Source organism: Harpia harpyja, chromosome 13 (assembly GCF_026419915.1).
Source record: "Harpia harpyja isolate bHarHar1 chromosome 13, bHarHar1 primary haplotype, whole genome shotgun sequence".
NCBI lineage: Eukaryota > Metazoa > Chordata > Aves > Accipitriformes > Accipitridae > Harpia > Harpia harpyja.
Genome location: NC_068952.1, coordinates 44330933 through 44357972, shown reverse-complemented (window position 1 = coordinate 44357972; position 27040 = coordinate 44330933). Strand labels below are relative to the sequence as shown.

Genomic DNA, 27040 nt, shown 5'->3' with positions numbered 1-27040 from the left:
TCCTCTGGAACCTGGTCTCCTGATGCACAGAAAAGCCTTTTGTACAGGTTAATTCACATTGATGGTGCTCTCTTCCCTGTGCTCCAATGCACAACTGCCAATTAACCCAACAAGCACAAAAGACAATGTCATAATTAAATGCATATAAGAACAACAGAATATAGTGAGATGACACAAACTCATTTTCCCACAGGCAAAGTAAATACTTGAGTATTTAGAAAACACATACATGCCAACTTCTCGTAGCACAGGTGCTGGGCAGAGTAAGTAGGTATCTTCCACTACAAAAGGCTTCTCATCTGGAAAAAAGAAATATTGGGATTTATTACCAGATCAGTAATACAAGCCTTAAAGGCCAAGCTTAAATAATGATTCTCCTCGCTCTTGATACACAAACAAGATCAAACACTGTTTGAGGGATAAAAAGCTACTGCACAGCAGTTGTTATGAGGTAACTGTAGGCATGCTTTTAGCTCATGGATTTACAGTGTAAACACAAGATAACAGCATAGACCCTGCATCTCAGGGGGAAAAAAAAAAAAAAAAAAAAAAAAATTCAACACCTTGCATTTAGTCCCCCCGCCCCCGAGAAAGATGGGGAAATGCAGCTGCTGACCCTCCTTTCTCATTTCTTTGCAGAGCCCTCATGAAAACTGTCTTGTTTTCAAGCTGCCACAGAGCTCTCTGTCATTCTCACTGTGAAATATCATTCCACAAAGCCCTTTGTGCTACCGCTCCTACCAAAGGGCTGAGGACTACCCGCCCCTGCAGAGCTGAACACCTCAGGGCAATCAGAAGCCCTGCACTGCCTGTCACCCACATCTTGTATGCAGAACCTTCATCATTCCTACAGCTGCTCAGTGCTGTTGAAATCTATCATGCTACACATCTGAGCCACAACAAAACTGAAGATACAAAGCTTTTTGAATGGTCAGGATAAACTATCACAGCCACTCTATACAGGAGACCAGATGGAGTTGCAACAGATTACATGTAATTGGAAATAGCTGAGTTAAGAAAATTGTATATTATGGGAAATTTTGCACTTCAAGGCAGACTTGTCTGAACCTAAATTAAACCTTCCAACCTGAATTATACTATGGTTTTAAAAGTGGAGCAAGAAAAATTATCAATAGGCAATTGCCTGGGAAACAGGAACATTAGCTAATATTCTTGTAGACTTAAATCAGAACTTTATACCATCACTCTGGTGACCAGGCAGATGGGGATCCCAAGGAAGTTCTCAGCCCATTTGCCAGCTGACTAGAGACTGGGCAGATTGGCAGAAAATCAGGCAGACAGGCTGGGTGGTTTTTGTTTTTAGGACTGGAAACCACACATTCCCACAGAAGGAGTTGATTCTGCTGAATCAGCATTTTCCAGAAGCACGTCACTGCATCAGAAAGCTTTCTACCAGCTGTACTTATAACCACCTCTAGGGCCTTCTATAGAGATGCTTATAGACCTGAAATGAGCTGTTACCAAGTATTAACAGCTTCCTAAAATTTTCCAGTTAAAATTTTCATTTTGTTTGAAAGCCCTTCCTCTCCTGACAGATTCCTTCCCCTTCAGCTCAAACCCATAGGTTTCAAATCTCATCTTCAATCCAAATCATCAGTCTTATCTCTATATACCATAGGGTGGAAAAGACCTTCATTCTATGGGGCCATGTTGAAACAGGAGTACAATTCATCACCACTTTGCTTTGCTATTTGAAATACAGACAGCAAACCTGGAGTCTCTAACCATCTAAAGTCTCTTCACAACTGCATAGCACACAATTTACTTCCCAGGGTGGACATGACACTGGCAACATGGAAGCAAGGTTACAGTGTTCAGGTCACCACTGACAGCAACAGGGAATGGAAAGGAGCAAGGATAAAATTTTAACCAAATCGTTTAGCAATCTAATGAAGAGCTGAACTATTCTGACTGTCTGGTCTTTTGTTTTTGAGGAAACTTGTGCAAGTTACAATTCCATTTAAAGTGCCAGTAGAAAGAGGAAAAGCCATGAAGAGACACAAGCCAAAGAGAATGTGGCAACCTTCTCTGAAGTAATTTCTGCATCAGCTATAAGCCTTGTTCCTTCTTCACTTGGCTGCCGAGATAGATTTGTTCACATGGATGGTGTCTAATAATGATTAGGGCAACAGCAAAAGAGCACTATTGATCTTGGTCCCATCCTCAGTGGTTAGCTCAACAGGGTTCACTCAGAAGCAGAGTCACGCAGCATATTTTACTGCAGTGGATGAGGCATAAAGATAAGATACAGACTGCGAGAGTTTGTCCCCTCACGCAGAAGCAGGACTCACCAAGTCAAGCATTCTTTCCCAGACATTCCTAAAAGAGAGGTTTCCACTGAATACAAAATTTTAGAAAGCAGTAATATTGCTCTAGTAATTCCTATCACACATTGTAATCCCTATTTCATACTGGTGTATTTCTTTGCTTTGGCAGCAGTATAAAAGATTATTTCCTCAGGCAGGTTAGGAAATGTTTATTTTTTACACTCCATTAAAAAAAAATGAAATGGTAATGAGAAGTTGTAGCCTTCCCTGAAGTTTTCCTTATGTTTCCAGCTTCCAGCAGATCCCATGCCTACATATACACACTGGAATTTTTGGGTTACCCACAGCAGTTATTTTGTTAAGGACTGTTTGACACAGGCAAACAGCTGAAAGTGAAACGTTTTAGCCAGCCGTAGGGTTTTCACAGGCAGGCTTTGCTTCTGCATCATGGCTCACCTACTTCAAGCTTCTGTGATCCCTCTAGATCCCTGCTTATGCTGCTGGCCTGGAAAGTACCATATTACTGCTGTTTTCCCACAGCCTCAGTGCAAGAATACATAACAAACATTTGCACTATGCTAAACATTAGGAGCAGATGTTTTTAGCACAGGGTATTCCTTTGCTAGCCCCATACTAACTAGAAGATTACTTCGTCATTAAAAGAGAGGCAGACAGACAATAGGCATTTCAAGCATGCACTGTAGTGATACAATGCACATCCCTCACTTCTTATTGCGTACAGCACAGGCACTAGATTTATGATGAGCTTGCATCATATACAGGCACTCAGTTTTGCAATGGAGTTACCAAATCAAACCAGCAGCATTTCCCACTTTGCACAAGCAAAGCAGATGCACAGTGGTGGTGAATCTGATCCTACAGTTCTGTTGTCACCGTGATTTATGAAGATTTCATTAACTCCCATAAATTTATGACATTGTCTCAGTGCACACATGCCACAAGAATGAAGACCAATGTCTTGTTTTCTCCTTTGCTAACACTGGCAGCAAAGGCCAAAGAATTCTCCATGCCAGCATTCACTAAAACAAAAGCCTGGCTTAAATTTTGCCAGGCCTTTTACTTAGATCGCATTAGCTTTTTGTTTCTCTTTCTCTCCCTTCCCACCCCCAACTTGCACTAAAGTCTATGCCTCTAGAAAGTTTATCAGACTCAGAGTCCCAAGAGGGAACTCATGGCTGGCCAGGCTGGCTACAGGGAGAGATTATTTTGTTTGGAGAATGTTTGTGTTTCACCACAAAAATGAGTGACTATTTTCCTTTGCTCTAAACAAAAGAAGATCCATTTGGTTTGCATAACTCTGGCCATCTGACTCCTTCCTGGAAAACTTACATAGGGAAACCAAACAAAACAACGCTTCTCATCTGCTATTGCATCTCTATCTGCAGGATGCATTTGAAAGAACGCCGCTTTTCTTGTCGGCTACAGAAAAAACTTGCCGTATTCCTGTGCAGCAAGAGATGGGCCTGAATGCTCCCAAACTCTAGATCTTGTGCCAAAATCTGAATTTGTGGTTTGGACTCCTCTCAGCTGACTATACTAGTGGAAGAGCTGTGGAAGGTGGGGGGTGGAGCACTCGACTCTATGTCGCTGACTTTGCTGCCCAGGAAGCGATTTCTGTTCTCCGCTCGGCTGCTAGCTGGCTGTGTAACCATGAAGAAATCGCTTTGCCTCCTTTGCCAATTTATAGAAAGGATGCACAAGCCTTGATTGCATCTCAGACACTAATCAAGGGAAGAGGTTGGACATCTTCAGGAAGTATTGCAATGCCTCACTTTTGAGAAAGTCTGCCCACAGTAATGGGCACAATTTGCCCCTTACCTGTGCACCTCTAATCACTCCATCAAGCAAAATAAGGTTCTCACTGTATCAAAAACCCCCACAGGACACAGCACATATAGGCAACTAAAACTAGTCAGTCTTGAGGCATAAGCCATTCAGAGCAGTGTGCAGAAATGGAGAAGGGTCAAACATCTCACACAAATACATTTGTTTTCTGAGGATGCCCTTTCAACATGGTACTTTCTACTGCTCATATTCCTGTAACTTGCTACCCAGCATCCCTATACCTTTTAACAACTATCTGTAGCCTGTAAAATCTATTAGTCCCAGCATTAGTGAATAGTTTCTTTCGCCATTAGCAGGGTGTAACCTTTTGGCAAGCCAGGACTTGGAGTACTTCCCAACCATAATAATAAAAGCCTCAATATATGCATGATGTTTTAACACAGAAAAGCAAACCTCAATAAGAGAGAGGTACAAAAACCCAAAGAAGGTGACCAAGACAGATAGGAGTACTTTCTTTTAGTCATATAACCAAGCTAAAATTAACAGCCTTTTCTTTGGTTAATGGTTCATCCAAGAACCAACTGTCATACTGAAAACTGACTGCAAAGATCCCATACAGAAGAGTTTAAGAAAGCACATTTTCACATTGCCACCAAATATCGCAAGTGCTGACTGTTGGACTCACAATATCAGCAATATTTTAGTCCAGAAAAGGCTGCAAAAGCTGTTTGCAAAACTTCCCATATATCACAGACTAGCAATTTCCTTCTGTTATCCCTGTATTTATGATTTGCGTTCAACTAAAGTACATCTCAGAAAATGCTTTGACGTAGTCTTCTGTTTCTGCAGGAGAGAAGACTCTGGTTCATTAGACTAATACAGCCAAATTGGGGGTGGGAGTCTGGCTGCTCTCACATAAAACTCCCTCAGGACCATCTGTGCTAGGAAGGCTTTTCTCTGTACCTCAGCCCACTGGAGACTGGTAGCCCTGAGCACTTCCACTGTCCCTTTATCACCTCAGATGAGACAAAATACCTCCATAATTGTCTGCACCACCTACCAAAGCACAATCCTTCTTCATCCTGGCTGACTCCTCCTCTTATGCCACTCCTTGTGACAACTCTGCAAGCAAAGGTTTATTTTTCAAACCCATTCTGTGGGGAAATAGGAATGTAGAAAGACACTGGAACACTCTCTGAGCTAGAGAAACTGCCTACAAGAAAGACCCATAAATAAGAAATGTTTTGTTAATGCTGTAATGAAAACCACATTTGAGATCATGCTATAATTGCTCTGCTTTGTGTAGGGACACATGAGCTTTGAATGCCAAAGCCACTCAGAGCAGTTAGGGGATGGGGGGAAGAGACAGATAAGCCCAGAACAATGATATCATATTCATAACAATCTCTAGATGGAGAGAAGGGATCTGGAAGGGAATCGCTTTTTCTCTGATGGGTTCATCTGCTGTGCATACAATTCTGTTCAACAAGCACACAGCTTTAAGGCTATTAATAGAACTTGGCAAAGCACCACGATATTAATTTGCCTACACTCACAACTGGCAGCTCAGGAGAGCCACCCATGCTGCAGCACAACAGGGTCACTCCCAGGCAGTAGTCTTTGTCCAGCACTGCAACAGCTCCACTCCAATCTCAGAGCTGTTACCATAAGCCCTGTCTTGCTTATTTGCACAGATATACTAATGTCGCAGTGAAAGACCATCTTGATCCCCCAGCAGCATACAGTATAAATAAGTGAGCTTGGTAAAGCACTCCACATTGCACAGCAATTCTCCTCCTCACTCAGCCCAAGTTTCCTGACTGCTCTGTGCTTGTTCCTCTACACTCGGCCTGGACAGCCGCAGAGAAATCTGCTGGAGGTAAACACACAGCAAACCTGTTTTAAAGTCTCCTAAACTGCAATTTGTTGGAGACTAGGAGAGCATTTGAGAGAAGTGTAACCATTTCTTCTGTTTTCATATTCTTTGTCAAGAAATGATGTGAGCCACCCTTAAAAACAGGATGCCAAGCTCACCTTGGTGTATGTTGTCACATAGGAAAAATTAGAGGCATAGGTTGTGTCCTTCTTAAAGGTCACATTTCCAAAAACATCTGATGGAATTTGTACACAGCAATTCTCTAGTACCACAGTAGAAAGAGGGAAAAGCTACTCTAATAAAGTAAAAGGAAAAGATTCAGTGGAGGGCTGAAGTGACATGATCAACGGGGGGGAATCAGGGATTGGAGAGTGAAACTGCAAAGCAAAACGTTCCAGTGCTAAGAGTGACCAGGGTGTGAGAAAGTAAAGATGATATCACAAGAGAAGTACTGTGCTGCCAGGAAAAAGGAAAGATGGGGAAAATGGAGGAACCTATTAGGCTTTGAAAACAGAAGACAATTTTTAGAATGCATTTGTTGGGCAGTTTTGGGATAGTTCCCTATATGGTTCACTCACCACTGATACCGGCAAAGCCCTGCTCCCACCATATTTGCCTCATTTTCCCTTGGTTCTGGTACTCGGTGCTGGGGGGAAAAAAAGTCAGGCTAGTTTGTGCAAAGGATCGGTTTTGGCCAAGTGTCCAGAGCATCCACTAGAATGCAAAAGATCTAGCTCCACCTCTGCTGTGGTGCATGCTGTTTCCTCACCAACCTTTCGTCTCTCTTTTCAGTTTTAAATTGCCTAGGACAGAGCTCGCCTCTATGCCCAGAACTATCTTTGCTGGATCCTGCACAACCTGGGCAGACAAAGACATTTTAGCACCACAAAGCAGTCGTAAGTCACTGCACTGGATAATTACTTTTAACTCTGTGCAGTCTGAAACTAATTCTCCTAGGTCCTGCTGCTGGCAGAAAACACCCTGCTGTCGAACATGCATCTGATTACAGTTCTGCTCAGCCAAATATTCTTCATGATTTCAACAGATGTTCCTTTTTTTTATCCCATAGCTATGAACATTATGAGCCGATGCTCCCTTCACCTGCCACTTTTCTGTGCCAATAATCCCAATAAAAATCTATTAGCTCATGCCCTTAACCTCAGCAAGTCCTAGCTGTGCTGGTCTACATCTCATCTGGGATAATTTAAGGTTTCAGGAACTGTTGGCTTAGTGTTATCTTTAAAAATACCTCCCTCCCTGATACAATCAGAGGTTGAGAGGTTTCAAGCAAACAAAAACAGCTGAGCTAGTCAATCTCCATAAGGTTTCCATAAAATTCTCATTCGGTTAACTCTTACTGTAACTCTGTGTGCCGCTAAGTGCCACAAAGGCACACTGAGAACACAGGCTGGAGCTGCAGGCTCCAGTAAAGCGAAACACTGAAGTACATTCTCACACAGAGCAACTTAAACTTAAGAGAGCTGTGGCAGTTCCCACTCGGAGAGAATTGGGTTTGAGAACATTGATGAGCAACTGTTGAGTTCCCTCAATCAGGGAACTGTTTGAACTCAGAAACTGAGTTTGTGGTCTCTTGCTTCCAGATCACTGCATCAAACAATCTAGGGCTGTGCAAAACAGAGAAGTCTTGGTGCAGCGCCAAGGAAAATGAGCTCACTTTTCACCTATGCATTGGTTCAGGACACAATGAATGCATCAGGTTGGAGGGCAGGAAACATGTTTGGCCCTTATCCTCATTTTCCACAGTCATTTTGCGGACACAGGAAGACAGCTTCAAATAAGAAAAGCCCATGGGTTACACTAAAATAAGCTGATCTTGCCTGAAAGCTACTATGAAATTATGATGACAGGCACCGTAATAAATTACTCAGCTAGACAAGCAGTCAGCACACAAAAAGAGAGGAAGGAGTCTTCCTCCTCAACCCCACAGACACCAGGTCACAGTGTTTGGGAGTGAGGTAACCCTCGCAAACAGCTCCTCCCATTGGCAATACTGGATGTTTTTGTGTCTCCGTAGACAGGACACACTGAATAGTGGAAAGCTGATGGGTGACATTCTTAGCTCTGTGAAGAATTTAGGATGTTTCCAGGAATGAATGCCTTGCTCCAGAGCCAGCCAGCTCTGAGGAAGCTGAGCTGAGAAGCAATTGGGATGCAACAGCAGGTCACGGCTAGCATAGCCTCAGGTAACAGAGGTGACTTTCAAGCTAATGACAAGGAAGCAAGTAGTCTTCTCCTGAGGAAAAAGTGGAACACCAAATCAAGTGATGAAAAGACTTTACATAGGAGAGAAAAGGAGGATAGCATTAATCTCACTTCCTTACCTCACAAAGCTGGCAGGGACAGTAGCTACTTTTACCTTCCATTCAGGCTCAGAGTCCTGTCCTGGACTCACAATGCAAAGGGGGCCATAAGGAGGACAATTGTTGGATGGATATGGAGGCAGAAATGCATGAAGAACAGGCAATCAAGAAAGGAGGCATGCACCAAATCTCTAGCTTCTGAAGAGGCCCCATAAACCAGTAGGAAGAATACTAGGCTGGGTGTCAGGACATCCGCATGCTTGTCTGCTATTACCTCACTTGGAGCAGCTACCTTCAGTACTGTAACTTCAGTTTCCCCGTCTGTAAACCAGGGGTAGTAGAGTTTACTCATTTCATATATAGCTTCCAATGCTTTTTCTCTTCAAGATACAGATCTGTTTTAAAGCTCCTAATAAAAAGTTCAAATTAAGCCCAAGAGCCAAGTTCTTCAGGCCTTCTGAACTCACGCTCAAAGACCTTTGTGCTACAGCTCTTGAAAGCAATTTATAGAAGAAATGAAAAGCAATTTGGGGAAATAGAGTAATGATGTCCTTCCACTAAGGAGGGACCAAACCTAGCTCTTATCCCCTCCCGCACAGGTTGCAAATCTGGCCCCTGGTGGTCCTAAAACTGAAACACTGCACACATTGACCCAATCAGTCTTGCTTTAGAAACCACCAACAGCACAAGTCTCTCGAAGGGATATCTGGTCTGAGGAATGTTCAGGACTTAAAACAAGGCCAGTCCAAGCTACAGCAGGGTGATGTGGGTACTCCTAAATCTTGCAGCTTCAGGGGCTTCTGTCATGCTGAGTGGCGGTCTTGTAACTCCTATAACTTCCATTATACATGTCCACACATTTCTTATCATAAAATACAAGTGCTTGAAAAATCCTCCACTAACTTCTCTCTTGAACTTAAAGTAGCTCCTCCACAAAGTGGAAGTTTTCACCCAAATTATGTGTTTAATATGGAATATTCACATTTTAATTGAAAAAAAGACAGCAGACATGCAAACTAAGAATGCTACAAACTGTCAGCTTCCAGCAACTGAACCCAAAGGCTTTTGGGTTTGCACCACATGGCTTCAGACTTTTCATAAAAAGAAAACTTTTAAATATTTGAACAGCAATTTCATTTCCATTGAAACCTTCCAGGTGGAGAGAAGGGAAGGTTTCCTGCCCAGCTCTAGAGAACTACAGGAGACTTTGTAACACGTATGATCCAAATGAAACTTTGGATCTTAACTCTGGGGAGAAACCAGACATGGTTCAACACCTAAATGCAGCCATGATGCGGATTTAAGTATTTCTGGCCGCATGTCAGGTTTGGGTCAAATTTACGGAGCTTAAAAGGAAAAGCATGAATCTGTGGCTGCCTCTGCTGTTCTTTTTTGAAAGCCACCTCTCACTTGTTCACACATCTCCAGGACTTATCTCCAGGCTGCATGGAAATGCCTCCAAACCAGTTAATTCACCATATTCCCCCCACCCCAGTGCTTTTACTCAGAGCTTTCTCCTTCCCTATTCCTACCCTCCAGTGCCACCAGCTCCTCCGTGGACACTTAGCCCTCCAGCTTCTGCTCTTCATGTCCTCAATACTCACCATATCCAAATTAAGCAAACATGAACCACAGCCAGCCAAGCTTTCTGCTTAGTGACACAAGAGTTGGCAATTCCAGAACCTGCCTACTACAGAGGGGGCCAGCATAAAGCCATTCAGGACAAATTACATACACTTGCTGTCCTATAAACATATCTGCCCTGAATGCTCAGTGGCATTCCTCACAGCACAAACAGCGTTAGCAAACTGTTCCCCTGCTCCGAAGAGCAAATTACACAGATGCTCAAAGCACGAGCAAGTCCAATGTCGAGCCATTAGACTTTCACATGTCTAATTCATAATAGACTAATTCATGCATTTATTTTATACTCAAAATGGTCAGGACCACCTCCAAAACAATCAGCTTCTGAACAGATTCCATGCTAGAAAAGACGAATTCTACTGTCACTGATAGTATTAACTATGAGTTATGCTTTCTGGTTTCCTAGGTGGGTTTGCAGGCATGACAGGTGAGCACAATAGGATCATTAGTTCTTCCAGCTAAATGGCTTTCAGTAAACTTCACAAAAAGACCAGACACTCAGGGTCTAATTTGCTTCTCTTACTTTGGTTCTTCTGCTTGGTAAACTCTGTGGAGGAAACATCTTTCCAAGCTGCATCCACAGAATCACAGCAGTGCCTTAGCCCCTGCTCCAATACAGCTTCCAACAGTAGTGTTTATTTAAGCTGCATGACCAGGCCTGCTAAGTACCACAAAATATAGGGAAGGAGAAAAACAGACCTGATCTCACTATATACTTAACCCAGCAAGAAACATAGAGATACTCTTTACAGGCAAGTTTCTTATCTTCTGTATGTTGTCCCCTCCACTGCCCAAGCTTATCTATTCACATACTTGCTGTCAGAGTCGCAGCATACAATACCACCAGCAATTTTCCTCTAAAAAAAAAAAAAAAATCAATCTCTCCTGCATTCTGCAAATTTAATAGCTCATCGTCCCATAATTATTACCTTCACAGACAATGTATTTGGAGATCCAAAATGTTTTCCAAGCAAATGCCTGCCAGTGCAGGGTCAGAAAAAATAAAAAAATCAAAATAGCTTACTGAGAGTAACCGTGTCATTGATCCTGAAACTGCAGAGCACTCTGTCAACATTACGGGTATGTCGAAATCCGTTTCCTCTCACGACAACCTGAAACGACTCTGTGGCAAAAGAGACAGTAGATTATTGATATATAGTGAGGCAAAGAATGGTCATTTAGACAAGGCGCGTATGTCAAACTTTTCACTTGAGATCTCTTGAGCTAAAATTTGCAGTTTAACAAGTTTTAAATTTAAAAATTGTTAAAAATTGAACTTCCACTCTCTCCCTACCCAATTTCAACTTGAGCTTTTAGAAACAGGAAATAATACACAACAAACATTTTCACTGACCTGCAGTGAAAACATGAAGCTTCAGAGACACTGAGTTTTCCCCTCCCCAGGTTGCCATTTTAAATGGCAGAAAGTTTTGGGTGAAGAAAGGCAAAAGTATCTGTCCATGGAAAGAAAAAAAATCTTCTAGTGACAGACAACTTGGAGAAGTTCCAAGTGCTACTTTCCTAGCTAACTGCAAAATTTTATCAGTTGACATGGGTTTTGTCACATCCTGCCCTACTAACCTGTACAATGACCATGAGTCCCTGGCTGGACTCATTTCTATACAATAACTGGGGATTTCATCAGCTGACCAGCTTTCTAGTCTCTGGACAAAGGCTATGATCTCAGAGTCTGTGGGCATTTCTCCAAGTCTTCCTCTTTGCTATTCTTCCAGATCAACTCTACAAGGTCACTGCAAGCTGCGGCGCAAGCAGAAAGCATCAAGGAGTCACCAACACCTGAGCGCTGAACCGAGCGGTTCTTTTTGGAACAAGCAGGGCTTAGGAGTGAGATCATATCCTCACAAGTCTTTCAGACCACTCTCTACCATCCCTTGTTATTCCAACTACTTGAACCTAGTACTGGGAAAGGTTTACAAACTTCTTGCAGCCACCAGCATTAAGACTGCCTTGCAAGGAAAGCACCATTTTCAGACTTCCAGATTTTGAAACAGTGCCACAGTTACAGAAAAGTTCTGGCAGCAGACATAGAAACTCAAACTCTGCAGTTCCCCATGGCGAAGGAAACAGCCCCCACAATTCCTATTACTGTCTAGGAGAGGCACTCAGATAATGCTCACCAATGTTTTGCTGGTGGATGTGGTTTGAACGCAAAATGTTTCCCCATCCAAGACAATGCAGAAGTAATCACAGGTGCATCAGAAACACCACCCTGGTTTTAAAATTCCCAGGAGCAACAAGGAACCTAGTTTTTGCAGATTCAAAGTTTTTGCCTTGCACTTTACAGTCCCCATCTTCTTTCATCTCCCTTAAGGACTCACACACTGTACTTGTCAAAAAAAGCAGATTTGCTCTGGAATCTGGGCTCTCTTCCAGGTCCCACTCGTTTACAGCCAAGTTGCAAATCATCCCGCCACATCTAGCCAGGGAAGCTGCCTCGCAGGCCCATTATGTGTTGTCCAAGAGCATTTGGGAAGAACAGGGGAGAGGAGCTCTCTTCTGGAGTGCGGGGGCTGATGAATACTTAGGAGAAATCACAGAAGTCTCAAATGCTGGGGAATGAGAGTTCAAGTACAGTCAAAGAACAGCATTACAATGATGTCAGATTAACCACGGGGATCCTGTCTGTGCTTGAGACTGAAATGAACAGATACAGTATGCACCCTTCATGTCTCTACTGATGCAAAACCAAATCATCAAGAAACTAGATTTTCAGAATGATACGTTGCTGCTGAAATTCATTACTCAAGTGTCTGGGACCAGTCTGCAGTGCAAGACTGGCCTCAGGTAACACGGAGCCCTCATGTCCTCTCCTTCCAAACAAACAAACAAAAAAACCCAAATCCCCAAACTGCCACCACCCTTCAAGGATGTGCACAGAAACATGAAAACACAAGGTGTCAGAGCTCTATCTGCAAAAATTTATTTTAAAAAAAAGACACTAATGCACATTACTTCCATATTCAATGGCACTTTCATTAGTCTCAAATGAGACTAAATGATGAAACTACCTGCAGTTCGAGAGCAATGGAGTATTTGCCTAAACTCAGAGATTAGGCCTTGATTTGAGCATCTAAATAGCTGTTGGCATTTTTCAAACTTAACGTTGCTCCTCTTGTGAAGTACTGGCCAAATTCTAATGTGAATCGTTTATATAAAACCCCTCTACATTTCTTCTCAGCTGGCTCTGCTGGATACAGCTGTACATTACCCCTACATTCTCATTAAGACACAATGAATGGGAGTGATAAGATGTATAAGCAACTGACAAGCATATTAGAAAGTGTTAAAGATGGTTATAAATGGTCGTTATAAGTCATCTTCTGGCTTGTGACATTACACAAGCACCATTGTTTATCGCTTGCATAAGTATGTAAATATATTTTTAAAAAAACCCAAAAACTATAAGCGTAAAGTGGATCTGAATCTTCACACAATTTCATTTCCTTTCCCAAGTATTTATGGAACATCACTGCACTGTATCAGAGACTGTCATGGCAACAATCATCTACCACGCTCAGGTAGACAGAGCCCTGTTTTGAAACCTTACAGGAATACATTAATACAGGAACTATTTAATTGGCCAGCCAAAATGAGTAATAGATGACTAAGTACTATAATTCATGTCAATTATGCCATCCTGGCTTCAAAAAACAAAACTACTGTAGTGGCACACATGGAATGCAAAACCGATGCCTGGTACTTACTGGGCATTTAGCCTGGTGTCTTGCATCTGCTAGGAAAATATGACTACCTATATATGTTTAAGTATACAGGCAGTTGCTTCAGGAGATGCAGGAAGAATGATTAAAGCAGCTGTTTTGGAAGTGAAAACAAAGAAGGAATGATAACTGGCTTTCTTATCTGGACTACTGATTTAAGAAAAAGGAAGATGCAGAATTTGTCAGGGACTCGTCCTTCTCTACAAACCTCAGCTCTGCTCACAACCTCTCTACTTAATGAGTTGCTACACATTCAACAAACAGTTAGGATACACTTCATAAAATGTGAAGAATTCACAGGAAGCACACGGAAGAGGCTAAAATGGTTCTCAAACTTTCTTTGAAAAAGGCTGGGTTCTGCTGAATGCAAAAATGCTTGCCAGAACTTCAAAGCCACTGTGTACATAGCACAATCATATTTGAACAAGCACACAAAGAGAGGGCAGTACCATTCACACAAGTCAGCTGAATTATGTTTAAATTCTAGTCCTCAGTCACTGTATCAACCCTAAAAGCCTAAGAAACATTCAAAGAATATTAGAAGCCTTTAGATCAAAGTGTACTCATTTGACTTTCTTGCTAGTTTCTTAAGAAGCACTTCCCCAACAATCCTCTGAGATGACGAATTTGCAAAACTCTAAACCTAATCAAAGTCTTATTTTCTGATTTGGTTTGTAATTTTGCAGCATATCTACTTCAAGTTTGGCACAGTCCAAGTAAGACAGACTGCTTTGACTGAAAAAAAAGTTAGGCAAAACTGTGAAATTCAAGCCTTTTCTGTAAGAAAAACCCATTTGACATCATTTGGCAGAAATGGGAAATGTGCAAGCTACTGTAAGATGAAAAAGAAAGTCACAAAAAAAGCAAAAGACTTACCTCCAGTTAATCAGTTCCTTTTGCACTCTCCAGCAATTAGAGATGGACAGAAAGATGTATTTTAGGCAACATGAACAACTAGGCCCTCAATTTATACTTACCCCCCGCACATATACTGGAAGGCTCTGCCGCCAGAATTTCTATACAGGATTTCTTCAAAATCTAAAAGACAGAAAAAAATGTCATGAAGTATCTCAGATTTGTTTCTATAGAAACACAAATCTGAAAGTGTGAGAGAGAAGGTGCACTTGTTCTCACATAAATGCTTAACTCCACACTGCACTTCTCATTCATATCACAATCATGCCATCTTAGCTTTTCACTTTAAACCAACCACACCGGTGTCATTGCTCTTCCACAGCAACCTATTGCTATGGAGGAAGGCAGCGGATGTGAACGCTCTCCAATATCTCAGCACAAGCTTGCCTTTGTCCGTGGTACAAGTTATTATGCAGACTATGATCCATAACAACTAAGGTGCACTCTGAACAGTTAGCGAGGCAACGTCATTGCCCTCCCTTTGCAGTCACACCTCCCTCTCCAAAATTATTCTGGAGCCCAAAACTCCAAATAAAACATCACAAGTTTAAGCTAAGCTGTTTACCTTTGCATTGAAACATCCTAGGAATATCTACATAGCCACTTCTCAAGTCTCAGCATAGGGGTTCAAACTTCTTACGTTTTTAATCTGATCAAAGAGAGTGTACCTGAGTGCATCCTCAAAGTTGCACTGTCATTTCAAATCAACGTGTGGACAGTTATTCTTTACTTAAACCAAACTTAAATTAAGCAGTATGTCTTCATAAGAGTTGGCACTGCCTTTAACCACTTTACGTGTAGAGAGTGATTTACACAAATACTTCAGCATCAGGCTTGGCAGACTGCTTGCAAGGCACAAGGAGCATGCTGGAGTTGGATACTGTTTATTCCCATACAGTGCTAAAACTGCTCAAGCTGTTATTTGCATGCAGCAGCCTTTCCCCTGCTCTAAAGACCAACTCAAATTCTTCACTGCATGCAGCCAGCAAACTTGTGACAGTGTCCATAAGCTCCTGTGAGAACAGCAGCAGCGTCCGAGAGCTGTGGGTGTTCAGCACTGGGCTAAGCAGCCCCTAGACGAGGTAATACTGATCAAAATTTAGGTCAGCTCCAAGAGGCAAGTAAATGTCAGCCAAGCATCATGACTCAAATCCAACATGAAAACTATTTTCCCAACTTTAAATTGAAACATCTGTAAGGAAAGAACAGCAACCAATACAATAAATTCTGCAAGAAAAAGATAATCTATTTTTTCTCCACAATCATGGCGCTCTGCCTCAAATACCTAATTGCAAAAGGTACAGAGAACCATGAGTTATTTTTTAAAACTTTTAAACAAAAGTTTGAGTTACTCAGAAGCAGGACTGGTAGAGACTGAAGGAGTACCAAGGGACTGAAGGAACCAGGAGGATCTGAGCTGCTGGCAGCCTGACAAGTGAGGAGAAAGAAGATTAGCAGGAACAAGGTTATACAGGAACTGTCAAGCAGAAAGATAGAGAAAGTCAACAGTTGAAAACAGAACTGAAAAGCACTAAAAGAATTTGAAAAGCACAATAAGGAAAATACACAAAAAATAGGGAGGACTGTAAGAACATTCTTCCAAAGTATCTGTCTGTAGCTATCCATCCAACCATTTCCTGTCAGTCCTCTACTACCTGCCCCTTACTCATTCCAGCTTCTGCTTCTCTGAAGATACAGCATTTTTCTGCCAAAGTGACTGCCAGGGCTAATGAGCACAACTAAGAGTTGATGTTTTTCCAAGTATTTTTCCTCTCCACTGAAAAATGTCTCCTTTAAGAAGAGAATCTTTTCACATTTTTCCAAATTCCTCCTTAGATTCTGTTCCACTCTCCCTCAGCATCCCCGAATGTTTTAATATATATTTCTTCTCTTCATTGCCTTTCAGCAATGAAGTGAAAGAAGTAGGCAAATGAGTTGGAGAACAAATGCATGAAAAATACAATCAATGCTTTCATTTTCTAAAAAAAATCAAGTAAAACCTCACATGATTAAGTTTGAAATTCATGACTTCTATTCAGTCATTTGCAAACATTCATGCTGTGAGCCAACTCGGACAGGGGGGTGGAATAGCAGGTGTCTCAATTAGATGATGCAGAGCTCCCTTCCAGTCCAATCCATTTACATGACTATAAAAAGCTGGCCTTAACAGCTTTTTACAGTGCCAACTGCAACATTTATTTTGATTTAGAATAATAATAAGTTTCCAATGCTCCAAGCACCCACCCTAACTTAAAGTGAAAATCGGGCAGCAGTAACTTGCAAAAGAATTCCTTTATGTCTCTTCCTCATTATAAAAATACATTCAGAAAGGACTTCAACATATTCATCGTAGAAGATTTCATCAAATCTTCTGTTCTCTCATTTCCTGAGGACTGCACAGCCTTGTGTGGGCTGTAGGTGCACCTCATTCACTGCGGGCTAGCTCCCCAGGAAAGCAAAATAACATGCAAGAGTGGTGATGCAATCTCCCAGCTCAGTGCCTATAAACGGCTCCAACAGTGTACATGGGAGAACTGACTCCACATCCTCATTTTCATAGGGAGAACTACAACAGTTCTGGTTTACTTGGTAACTAATTGCAGGCCTCAAGGCAGCTTGCCTTGGCATCCATGCAGAAAAGTATTTGAAGCACGTGCTCACTCTTGGTGAGGAAGCATCCCATTGTCTTTAGCAGCACACGCTTAATGATGAAGCTCAGATTCCCAAATCAGTCTCCTGTTGTACTCTGTGGGGGTCTAATTATGCTCCAGCTTCACACAGGCTCCTGGGAGGATCACTTGTTAATATTTGTTGACATGCCAAATAAAAAATGCAACACATCCTAGTGAAAGCATGGCTTTATTTGTCACAGTTATCTCTATCTGGACAGAACTGGATTGAGCACTACCTGTGACTAGTTTAGCTTTCTGCTAGGCAACGCATTAAAGGCCGAGAACGAGGAGGGGCCCTGCAGGTCACCGGGCCCTTTTAGAAACAAAGGGAAGAAGGGGAGTGAAATTCTGCAGCTGCTGGAAGCTTTCATTGGTATTCTGGTCCACAAGCATGCAGACAGATTACTTCACCGCAGCAGCTGCGTATTTCTTATAAATTTTTTTTTTTCACCAAATTTGGGAATTCTAATTAGCAAACAGGATGCTGAAGTTTAATAGAAGATTACTGCCTAATCAGTGCTAGTGTGAATGACCTACAGTCTGGGGCTAGGTACTCATTATCAAGCTCTGTTGAATTACTAAATAACAAAGTCTGTTGCCAATTACAAAACAGTAATTTATTTATGAAGTGTTTCCTGGCCAATAATATCTGCATGAGCTAAGTAAAATAAATATATTTAAGACCTTTTTAAAGATAAATTTGGGGGAAGAAAGAAGTAGAAAGCATGATCATATACCACTAAAAGTAACGAGAAACACTATACAGTTGAGACTGGGGGTTCACATCCTCTACTTTAGATGGGTAAGCTAGCTACCCAAGTCAAGATGCTTGAGTTGTTGACTTTCTCCTTGGCCTATGTAGAAAGCCTGGCTCCGACAGAGGACAGATTCAAAACTTCTACGTGAAGCTCCTGCTCCGAATTGCCCTCTGGAGATCCCACCCTTCTTTACTGGCTGCAGGAGCTTAAAGAGCTCAGCTTGCTGACCCTGGGCAGTGTACATGTACAGCTCAGACTACAATTTAGCAGCAAGGCAGACAGCTGACAGACATTTTGTGTACATTACAGATTTTGAACATACAGGACGTGTCTTGCAAAGGAAGTAATTTTCTCTCACCTCTCTCCCCCATTCATGGAGTCCCAGCCCCTCTCCCTGCACCAGGGAATATACAGTTATCTATTTGCAAGTGAAGTTTGAACAGCTAGCTCAGGATGAGTACGTAAAAGCATCACCACATTTCTCATACTTCATCTACCAGATGCTTACATCAAGATCTCACAAAGGTTACCACGCTAAACATACCAAGCACTGTGGTTTGTGTAACAGAAGTATTCAGAGACAGTGTATTTCCAAGCTAAAATTTCTTGGGGTGAAGGAGTCCATTGAAATGCCATATCAACTCTAAGATCTGAGGCAAGACCTGAAAAATACTGAGGGTAGGTGGACACCTTTGCAAGATGATCCAAAAGGAGTACACAAGAAATTAAACTTATAAGGATGAATGATTTGCACAATTTACACAGATTGGAGACAGTCCCACAAACTAGTTCATACTACTTCATTTCTTATACATCACAACTGCTTCATGAGGCTTTCTGCAGCTCGCTCAGAGAATCCTTTCTAAGGGACCCACGATTACATCTCTATTTGAGATAAGCTCTGAGCTAGTGCCACTGTTTAACACATGGCAAGGATCAGGGAGTATTCTTGTTCCAAGTGACTGCTCTTGCAGTCAGTTTCTGTTATTTAAAGGCTCAAAGCAAAGCAATGACAGGATCTTATCCTGACTTTCATGTTGCTTCACATTCCATTGCCTCCAGCACTCCTACCAAAGACATACAGAGCAGTAGATGAAGTTGAGTTTCAGGTTTTCCTTCTAAGACTTGCTCCATTTGCTTTAAATTGACAGGTTATGATCTGCAGAAATTTTTCACAGCAAAGAAAAATTTAATAAATTATTTCAGTTCCTTCCATTTGTTTCCCAGCTTATAGCAATCAGATGTCTGCTTCTCTACCAGATACTTCCCTCCTAACAAAATCAAAATTCCCATTAAACATGGCAGAAGCTGAACTTTTAGCAGTGGCTTTTTCACAATGAGGGAGAAAAAGCAATTGGTTTGCTTAATAAAAAAGTCACACTGGAACTCACAGGAGAGAAAGGACCAAAACCTATAGTGCACTAAATATCTTCAGCTCCCACTAAGAATCATGTTTTTAAGCACAACTTCAGCATAGAACTATATTTTCAGCTCATTTAAGTACAGCCTCCAGGGCACAGCCTGAATAACTTGGTGGTGCTGAGTGGGAGACAGTCCTCCTCAGAAAGCACCAAGCAGATCTCCCTGCAGCTGCTAACTCAAAACATGCTGGCTCCCACAGAAAAGGAAGGGCAGGTGTACCGAAACATTTTCAGACCCACCACCTTGAACATCTTTGCTCAGCAGATGTAGAGGTCCAGCAGAGGCCGGCCTCAAGCTCCACCGCTCCCAGATCCCACCCTCTTCCTCACTCCAGAGGAACTTCTAAGTCCACCGCCCCTGCACAGGCAGAGGGTTGAAAAAGATCTACTCCTCAAGACAAGGGGAGGAGGGAAGAGTCAGGCTGCCTCAGTGGGAATACAAGGCAGTTCACACCAAATCGCTGCAGACCAGAACAACCCGGGGTCTTCACATCTCTAGAGTGTTTTCAACCACTAATCTCCTGCAGACTCATCATTTTCTCTTTCCTTCCCCTGGTATATGAACCAGCAGCTGGTAGCCTAACCAATCCCCTCTACACATGGATGAGCATCCTCATTATACTGTTACACAGGAATTGAAAGAAACTTCCAAATCTCATGGCCCTTTCAACATTAAAATGCTTTCAAGTGAACACAAATGCCTTGTTCATTTTCTCAAAGACAGAGGTGCTTTCAAGGACAAGAAAAGAAGGAATGAGGGAGCTTATTTTCAGGCTAGAACAGGAATCTACAGATTCTTCCTTATTCTACAGAACGATTAATGTCCTTCTTGCCATTCCTTTTACACACCTTCTTTCTACCCAATCTATTGCAATCACTCCACTCAAATGCAAGTGACCAGGTCACAGATTCATTACTGTACAGTTACACCTCCTTGTGAGCCTCCTTCTCAGGGCTGGTAAATCTTGCACCAGTCAGCTGAAGCAGTTCTTGACTAAGTTCCTGGAGGCTGAAGTCTTCCCGTTCTGTTCAGTATAACTGGAAAGGGAGTCAGAACTGCTGCTGGGATTCATTAAAAACAGCTGCAAAGGGAATGCAGGACTGGGAAGCAAACTAGGGGTTTTTGTTGTTTTGTTGCTTTCTTAAATGACATGCAACACCTGATTGTCCAAGAGAATTGAGGCAGTAGCCCCACACTTGGACAGTGCCAGGAAAACCAATAAGCAAGGGATTGTATTCCATCTACACGCAAGAGCAATAGTGAAAATTGAGCCTGTGCTGAGGGAACAGTTTTGCCTGATACTACATGGTCAGAATAGTGTGTAACCACTGTAAACACAGAAATCTGAGACCCCCCTGGTGAACCTACCCTCCCTAGCTTCAAGTTGTATATTTCATCTGTGTTTTATCGACTAAAAATCCTATACCAAAATGAACAGAACACGTGTCCTTAAAAGGATTTCCCATCCTTCTCTGCAGCCATGGGAAGTAATCTAATTAGAACAGTTGTGGGATACGACTGAGCAAAAGGAACAGAAAAATACTGAAAGCTACCTGAAAACATACTGTTTCCTAGTGAACGCTTGGCACGTTTTACACTTATAATGAAAATGGCACACACACCCTCTCATATAATGCCTTTCCTGCTCAGTCAAGGGAAGCATTGGTTCTAGGTGAGACAGTATTAGGCCACTCAAAGTTTTAGAGCTAAAAATAGGGATGCCTTATCCTTATTTGCCAGTAAAGACCATGGAACCACTTGCATGACTTGGACACAAGCCATAGGAAAGGAATCTATCTATGCCCCTCCCTCTGTCAGCTGAACTGCTAGCTCTTATCCCAGCCACTCAGGAACAGCCCAGCTCTTATATGCTGCACCCAAACCTTAGAGGAAATGCCAGGAATTGATCAATCTGAATTAGGAAACCTAGGCCTGGAGGGGAAAAAAGAAAAAAAAAAATAGCCCATTTGTTAGGAGGCTGAATGTAGAAAGCCAAGTTTTGGGGATTGTGGCACACGTGGCAGGATCCCTTCCCCCATTCTAAACAGGTAAGCAGTGCAGCACATCCATCGGGACAGAAAAGATGCTAGTCAAGCAGAAGGATGGAGATCAAAGAGTGCCCTAATCCTTCATACAGAATGTGCTCTAACACATCTCTGCTGTCCCAGTGTGTGGCAGCCATTTTATTAACTGTCACCATATGCCTAGTCCATTCAGTCAGTTACTTCCCATCAAGGAGGGAGACATACAAAGATAATATTTGGGCTCAAGGCTTCCAGTATTGTGACCTGTTGATAAACACTACCTTGAAGTAGCAATATTAGTACAAAAAAGGTCAGTTTCTTTGCACCAAATGTTTAAGTGATTTATTAGCAGTCAGCAGGTCCTAGTGAACACAGGAAAACTAAACCTTCAACTGTGCAAGCTAACACAAACTAACATGCACACATGCAAACACATGATTAAAAATACTTACAGAGTCTATGATCCCCTGAAGGGCTTCAAAACCATCATTCACTGGAAAGACATGATCTTTGCTGTCGGCAATTCTAGCCAGCTGACCAAGCAGTAAAAGTAAATAAAACAGAAATGCAAAGAATGAGATAAATTAGCCAGCAGGCAGCAAGTTAAGACTTCTCCAGACTCATCCACTTACAAGTAAAAAACCCAAATATTCCAACTACTCTGTATGGATTGCTGGTGCATTATAATTTGCCAAGCATTGAAAAGTTTATCTCTTTAGCCTGATTGATTTTAGAAGGCTCTATTTTGGGAATCAGAAAAGGCTTCCCTTAACTTTGAAGACAAGACAGAATGTGGCTTTCACTGATGCCCAGAGCCTAATGATCTTCATTGCAAAAACTATCTCCCACATGATTGTAAATCACCCAGCACAGTAACTCCCTAACCAAAATAGGCCACAGCATCAACAGGACAGGCCATTAATGCAGCAAAACACTTCAGCACATACATAATTTAAACCAGGGAACTAATCAAAATGATTCAGTATTTTCACACAGAGAAGACTAATGAAAACTACAGCCCATCTGGAGATGTAGGCCTGATTCACCTTTCCTGTCAGGACAGAGATTTGACTGTTTGTCCTAGGCTCAACCATTAGAGAGCCAAGAAGAAAGCAGGGAGCTATAACAGGATATATTTTCTGAGTGGGGGGAAAAAGGGAGCAGAAGAGTATTTGGAAGCCTACATGACAAGGAAAAGGGCCATTCATGAGGTGCTGGTAAGATAAGGGGAACCAGGACATCACCTGTAAAAAGCTACATGCAGGTTCACTTGTCAATAGCACACTAAGGGTTAAGGTTAAGACAAAAATATAAGCCCAATTCACAAGTAATGAGCTCTCCATGCATCTGCTGGAGCAGAATCAAGTTTTACTGCTGCAAGGCCGTTTGTTATAGTAATTCTCTCCCATGGCAGAGGTAGCATCAACCCAGCAGGCCTCTTTGGCGTTTCCTGTAGCATTGCAAATTGGAGGCAGCAGACTAGCCACACATTCTTCCCTAAAACCCACTGGCTCCACCTTTGCAGCTCATGCCACTCAGAACTCCTACTTCTCAAGCAAAACACCAAACTGCCAGCCTCCTGGTTTGCATCCAGAGAAATGCTCCAAGCAACTTTCCTCTGCCTGCTCTGAGAAGGGTAGTAAAGCTGCTTACGGCTTGTTGGCCAAGATACAGCACCTTCTGTAAACCAGGATGTTTACAGTTTCCTCAACTCATTCCCCATAGTCATCCTCCTAGAGCATTCTGGGACTTCAGACACAGTCATCTAATTCCAGTTAATTTCTTCAGCATCTAAATGACATCAAGTAGCAGCTGTCTTTGAGGTCTGCTACTTTACATCTAGTCTCTTTGCCATTTTTATTCCCCCCTTGCTTTTTCTATGACTAACTCCAGGTTACACTAGTCTCTGGTTTTGATTCAAAGGAGATTGTTCTTAACCAATTTTGTTTTGACTCCTTTTTGAATCAGTGTTTGAAGCTTTGTTACAAAGCTGAAAACCTGGAATAGCTCTATTCAATAAGTATTTCAGCACTCCACTTAGGAGCCGTACCAGTGTTTCACTAATGTTAGAAAAATACAATGTCAACTGCTACACCTGGTGTGAAACGGAATTCATGGACGTACTAACATTCATATGATAAATTTAGAAGTCAGACTATCAAATGGGAAAATGCTGTAAAATATTAGTGTTGCTAATGAAGCTGGTTGCTTTTTACAGAATTGTGTTCCTGTGAAAGAAAAGCTGGACTGAAACTGAAGTGTTATATGACACTACCTCAATTTTAAGGGGGGGCGGGGGGAAGTCCCCACAACCTCCTTCTGCTTACAGCTTAAGCCAGACTGATTTGATATTCTTCATGTGTCTTTTCTCTGCTTTTCTCCACCATTAGCAAGAGTCATTGTGGCATGCAGAGAGAGGGAGAGTTCTCCACATATGGAGATTAAGACAGAAAGGGGCTTAAACCCAACACCCAGACCAAGACACTTAAGACTGTCAAACAATCAACAGAAGGAGAGGAAGACCACTTGAGAAAGTGATTCGGGAGCATGTGCCTCTGTTCAACATGTACCTTTGCCAAGTACCTCAGTAAACACTAGTGCCTCATTTACCTGGGTCTCATTGAAGTCTTTCACACCAACACAATATACTGTTGCTCCCAGGTCACGTGACCGATTAGCCTGGAACGAGGAAAGATAGGATGACATGGATGCAAATGTGATGGGATGCAGGTTTCTGAAAGGTCTTAGTCATAAATTTAGTCTTCCTCTGTAAAACGAGCAATGGGGGGGCTTGACCAGGGAAAGCTTTTAAAAGCTTTCCTCCCTGATTCTGCAAAACCAGATTTTGTCTGCTACTAATTGTTTAGTAAAGCAAAACCCAAAGTATTTGGCGGGGTTTTTAAACCCAGTTAGCTCACCTTCCTAGCTATTCCAACTTCCTAACATTTCTCTGTCCACCAGATGTAAGACAGACTAAATCCATTTTCTTTTTATCATTTAGGACACATCCCAGTATAACAGTAACCTATAATGTTTCAGTGTTTGCTATTTCAGACATGCGTGCCTGGACTCATGATATCCATAGGTGAAGAGACATTTCATTCCATCTGCTACAAAACTATATCACTCCCACTATTTACACAGCATCTCGAACTAATAAAGGCAGAACATCCACAAGTTTGATTTTTCCAAGCTATTTCTTTGACATGCAGATGAATTTGCATTTACTATTCAAAAAGCAACTGTTCTAAATGCTTTTGCCTGCGTAAATATGAATTAAGTCATTTAATCATATTTCATTAGAACAGGAACACCTGACCGAAAACCCATTCCCAGAAAAGATGGTAGAAAATCAGATTATATCAGAAGACTGTAGTAGTTCAAATTGTTAGGTAGCCAAGCGCTTCACAAGAAAAGCGTCATTCCAGTTTTACACTGAGAAGCTTAAACACAAACAACTGAAGCAACTCACAGCATAAGAGCTGAGCTCAGGATCTCCGTTCTACTAGCTCACTAACTGTACCTCCCCAAACCAAAACTAATATAACACTTCTGACCTCTCAACTTGTTCATTCACCTCTAAAAATAAACTTGTTTTTCTTGTGCATTTTTTATTTCAGAAGGCAAGAAAAGGAGATGAACAGTAAGGAGGGGAACTCTAGATTTCATGACATTTGTTTGTGCTGTAGCAATATTACTTTTATTCTACAAAACCATTCTTTTTGTTGTTATCAGATTTAAAGCTGCACTTTGGACAGATTGAGAGGAAAAATTCTGTCCATAGCAAATTCACATAACAATAACATCTTCCAAGTTTAGGTCATCTTAATTTGTTTGACTGACAAGTGCAAATTGGTTCATCTCTTCAGAGATGACTATCAAAAGGACATCAGTAGGAACACTATACAGCATAGCTTTCAAGTGCTCAACCTACTGTTTATCTAACATTTTGCATAATACGCTGATTTAATGAGGGTGTTGAGAATACACGCTTGAATCTTGGAAACACTTGCAGAAATTTTGGATTTGATCATCTGAAAGGCTTTCTGATGTGACAGAAGATTATAGGAACAACAGTCATCCTTTGTCTGCAGTATTTACTTTTTGTGAAAGAAGAAATGGCAAAGTGAGAAGATTCAGGTATTTCCCAGAACAATCCAGTAAACACTGAAAGTTTTCAGCTGTGAGCTATTCCTTCCTCCACATTCGTTTGGGTTTTTTTTTAACTGGAAGTTTAAACCTTCATCCTTTCCCATGAAAGGTCTCAGTTTTGATGAGTCAGAAGCATTGCTGCTGTTAATGTTTATCCTTAAGATTCATGTCTAAAGAGCACCAAAGTGAAGCTTTGTTACTAGGGAAGAAGGTTTTCCCTATCTTTTGCCTTCAAAGCAGCAAGCCCAGATATTGCACTGTCTCCGTGGCTAAAAAAACGTGTAAGACACTTACCTCCCTTTCAGAGTAGAAAAACAGGTCTTCATGGAGTTCTCCATCTGTCAATGCAATGATGACACTTGCAGTTCTGTAACCTAAATACACAAACTTCTTTAGTCCCTTGTTTTTCAGTTGTATTTGCTAAACTAGCCTAGAAAACATCCTGCTAGCGACCTGTTAGCACACTTAAAGGACCAGAAATAGTGGACAGCAAGCCCATGTCCTTACCTCCTTTCATCCAACCAGTTTTCAGAAGACATGAATTTTCCATGTCTTCTGCACACTTCTTCCACTCAGGCACCTGCCTTCAATACCAGTTTTATACCACACTCCTTTGATGTGCCAATGATTTTTAATTGACAGCTCCTCATAACTATTTCAATATTTCAGATTAGTAGATTAGACAGCAGCCATCAAAAAAACAATGCAAACTGTTCTTTGGGTTTTTTTCCTGATTTTGTTAATGCTGTCAGTTCAAGAAATCCAGAGATTTTTTTCAGCTTGTGATAAAAAGCTCATGGGATTTAAATAGATATGGTAGGAAAATGGCCTAAAATCTTCAACCTTCCTATGTAACATATTTCAGCAATGTAGTTAAACCTTGCAGTCTTCCCCTTGTATTGATTATAGCTTGGGTTTTACAGCTTTGTATTAGTTTTCAGGAGTGGCCAAATAGAATTAATTCATATTTCTGACAAGACACCTGCTACAGATCTGAAGGAGCTCTATAGGTACATGTTGCACAAACACTGTTATGGAAAGATCAAGGCTAAGTACGTCAAGGCGTGTAAATTATCAACCTTTAAATTTCTTCAACCTTCTAGGGCATTTTCTTGTCATTACAGGGAGCTGTGCCTTTAACAAGCTGTTGCTGAAGAAACAAAAATCCAAACAAGCAACTTCTTCAATTACTGCAGAACAGAGATCTGATACCTAATTTTCTTGGTGTCACTTAGAAATCGCTGGTTTTAAATAATGTGGTAATGATGCAACAAGAAAGTCGAGTGCTTGAGAAACAATAAGCAATATGCAGTGTCATTCGCGTTGCAGATGCCTAACTCAAGTACCTAGCCTCTTTCTGTAGGAAATGGAGAAAAGTGAGCACTTCTTGTACAAACTTAGGAGCCCAAAGGACCTCCAGAG

General features: G+C 41.7%; 1 protein-coding gene across 1 annotated transcript in view; it reads right to left on the bottom strand.

Moving 5' to 3' along the window:
• Nucleotides 1-27040, bottom strand: part of ANTXR1 (ANTXR cell adhesion molecule 1) — a 112711-nt gene that overhangs the window by 68579 nt on the left and 17092 nt on the right. The window contains exons 6-11 of the mRNA XM_052806392.1: nt 25913-25992; nt 24077-24145; nt 21919-21999; nt 14653-14713; nt 10960-11058; nt 230-299 (exon numbers count right to left, since the gene is read on the bottom strand). Coding sequence (XP_052662352.1) covers nt 230-299; nt 10960-11058; nt 14653-14713; nt 21919-21999; nt 24077-24145; nt 25913-25992 — 460 coding nt within the window. The remainder of the gene's footprint in view (nt 1-229; nt 300-10959; nt 11059-14652; nt 14714-21918; nt 22000-24076; nt 24146-25912; nt 25993-27040) is intronic.